At 32.4% G+C, this 3,285-nt stretch overlaps 1 protein-coding gene across 1 annotated transcript; it reads right to left on the minus strand.

Annotated features, from left to right (window-relative positions):
- Positions 1-805: 805 nt before the first annotated feature.
- Positions 806-2,784, minus strand: LOC148607235 (uncharacterized). The gene is made up of 2 exons (XM_088546824.1): positions 2,103-2,784; positions 806-1,251 (listed from the first exon to the last, which is right to left on the minus strand). Exons 1-2 carry the CDS (start codon positions 2,299-2,301, stop codon positions 881-883), a joined length of 570 nt encoding a protein of 189 aa, XP_088402950.1. The 5' UTR covers positions 2,302-2,784; the 3' UTR covers positions 806-880.
- Between the last annotated feature and the right edge of the window lie 501 nt (positions 2,785-3,285).

Raw genomic sequence — 3,285 nt, forward strand, 5'->3', positions numbered from 1 at the left:
CTCAATATATGACAAAGTTTACAATGTTAGAACGCGCATATATTTTTATGTCCAATTCATGAAGAATAAACATTCCTTGTAATTACTGATCAACTGCAGTCGATTTATCAAAACGCCGTTAGCTATAATAGCTAACAATTAGTTGAAATTAATGTTTTATTAAGAACATTATAATGTGATACTATTCCACCAACTTTTGAAAGACTTTGACTAAGGAATTATAAGATATTGACTACCGATTCTTCCTTTTAATTGCCAATGAAAGATTAAATGAGTTGTATATTCAAATTTCTTTCCATCTATTTCTTTTATTTCCCTTTTTTGCTAGGTTTGAATAGATGTTGAATTGTGCATCTTTTTATGATCTCTTTTTCACATAGACAAATGTGGATTATTGTCACCTTCACTCCATGGCAAAATCGACGACTTTGATTTTCAGATTGACACTCTTTTTTAAGGTAGAATTAATAAAGCTGTTCGATAGTATGAAACTTTAAACTCGTAGGCTTAAACAAAAAGTACTACTGAAATTGAAATTTTCCGTAGATAAATAGGGCTAAGTGATTTATGCTAGAGTTATTTGGACAAATTGAGATAATATTTACAAAGTTCTACTGTCCTCATCAGGAAGCGTCACACCTGAATTTATTCCTGTATTGAGTGCTGAAGTTTTGCTGTACTTTTGTTCTTTTTCAAGATTTTATTTTTGCATTTTATCTTATTGGTTTATTTTCTTTTTTTACTTAGGTCTTCTCTGCATTTTTACCTTTGTTATTTCCCTTATCTTCTCGGTATGGGAAAACAATTAAAGCATTGGTATTTTTTTTCTCTTTTAATGATGGAATACAAGTTACTGACAAAATTTGCTTAAAGTCATCTTTCATTTTATTTTTACCATTGTCATATATGAATACTTACTGAGTTCTTTATTATAGTTACAATGTACGGACATTGTGTCGCCTGGTTTTAAAAATGCCACACTAGATGCAGTCCCGGAACCCCAGTGACTTAAATCGTCACTACTTATTTCACTTCTAGCAATTACATTGCCATTTTTGTACATTTCCATATTACTGTACGTATCACTTGAGGAAATTGAAACAGTCATCAGGTAAAGTCCAGCTTTCTCACATCTGAATTTTCCCTCACTTTTCAGTGAAGTTAAATTACGTACACCAACGCTGAATCCTATGTCATCGAACTTAATTGCACCGCTTTCTTTTCCCCTAGTTGGATAAGCATGTAAAGCAACTGAAAAAAATAAAAAAAAATATTCGGCCTTAACAATAAATAGAACAAGACTTAGTATTGGATTCGATTCTTTGGCACCCGTTAGGGGCGGATCCAGGATTTTAGATTTGGGTGGGGGCACATTTAAAATTTCGCCAAGCGGAGAGAGTCAAAAAAAATTATGAGGTTAAATTTTTGAAATATTTTTCTAGAGTGGGTGCAATGTAGTTATCTTTGTGGTAAAATTAGGGAAAAATTAAAGTTTCAACATAAAACCGCCTAAATCTACGTCTGATTACCCATGCTGTGCAAATTGAGGGGGGGGGCACGCCCGCAATGCCTCCACCTGAATCCGTCCCTGCCTCTCATGTCGTTAAAATGTGCGCTAGCTTACCCTTCTGGTATTATATAAATGTTAGATAATATAGTATTAGATTGGGGGCACATTTAAAATTTATTAATAAAGTACATTCTTTCATATAAAGTAATATAGTAAGAGAGGGTTGGGAGAAACGCGTTTAAATAATTTAAATTGAAACGATAGTTATTGTTTTAGAACTTTAAAGAAGCGCTATAATATCGCTTAAATTATCTTGAAAAAATATTGACATCTACAAATCTAGCCTACATACCGTTATCAAAAATAACAAGTTCCTGCGGTTTTACTAACCATCTTACAACAAGAAATCTACTGATCTTGTTTGTGAGGAAAGATAACCAATGTGTTAAGAAAGAGATTAGCATGTTCTGAAAAAAGTTTCACAATTATTTTTATATTTTTTTAAATTCTAATTATATCTTAAATCGTAAGATGCCTTGCTACAGAAATTTTCAACTAATTAAATTTTCATTGACTTCTAACGTGTACAAACCTTGTTCGGCATTATCGTCAATTCTGCTGGAAAGCAGTTCAAGAGTAAAATTATAACGTTCCTCCATACGGACAATTCTGTCCTTAAAATTGTTACTTGTCACGTTATTCATTTGATCCATCTTTCTAATTAGTTGTTGCGTCATATCTGATTGATTTCTTTGAATAAATTTCAGTATCGCATTAGCCTTAATGGTCATGTTATAAAGGGCTAAGAAGTCCAGGGTACGAGCTCGTTCGCGACTTTGAACTTCATTAAGTTTTACATTGTTTTCCTTTAAAGTCCGTTGAATATTATTAATCTGTTATAGCGGTTGAATATTCTTCAAGGTTTGCAAAGCAGCGATATCTTTCGAATGTTGCTGTGTGTTGTTTTTCAGCACAGAAAGTTCTAAATTTAAGGCGATATTCTCATCTTTAATGGCATCAGTGTTGTTTTTCAAATCCGCGTATTTGGTTTTTAATATCTGATTTTCCCGCGTAAGTTCGTCTAATTTTGTTGTGTTTACTTGGTTGTTTATCTTTACCTGGTTTTCTAATGCATCCAGCTTTTGTTTCAACTGTGCCGTTAAAGTTTCAAATGTCTTATCCATTTCATGGCGTAAACTTTCCATTTCTCTTCGAAGGTTTTTGTTTTCGTTCAGGAACTCCGCCTGTGTTACCCACATGGTGGGTAGCTTGTTCTGGGTTGTTCTGAGGGACTGTCTAATAAAAATTCACATGATATATGTAAAAATGAAAGAAAAAATGACCTTTGTAACAGAAAACTACACATCTTTCACTATGCAAGTTATCAAAACGAATTAGAAGCTTGTAAGTGGACAGGCTGTTTATCTTGAATACTTCTTTTACCTCATGTAAATGCAACACCACTTTTCTAACTTATTTAAATTATATGGATATGTTCTGCTGTTGATAAGCAACAAGGTTTGTTTATCTATCTTTGCAATTTATGTCTATATCATTTCTTCAGAATGTAAATACTTATTGAACACTTTTTGTTTAAAATGTTGTCAGATAAGGTTAACAAATGTGACATCGTAAGAATAAAAATATACTACTAAAACAAATAGTCACGTTCTTCCACAGTTATACCTATGCAATTAGTTTTCAGATAAGGATAGATTAATTATTGGTTTTTGTTTGATAAATGTCCAGCAAATATTTTATGAATCATCAGGACA

This window comes from Perna viridis, chromosome 9 (assembly GCF_037379345.1).
Source record: "Perna viridis isolate PV_CMFRI_1.1 ecotype Kerala chromosome 9, ASM3737934v1, whole genome shotgun sequence".
Lineage (NCBI taxonomy): Eukaryota > Metazoa > Mollusca > Bivalvia > Mytilida > Mytilidae > Perna > Perna viridis.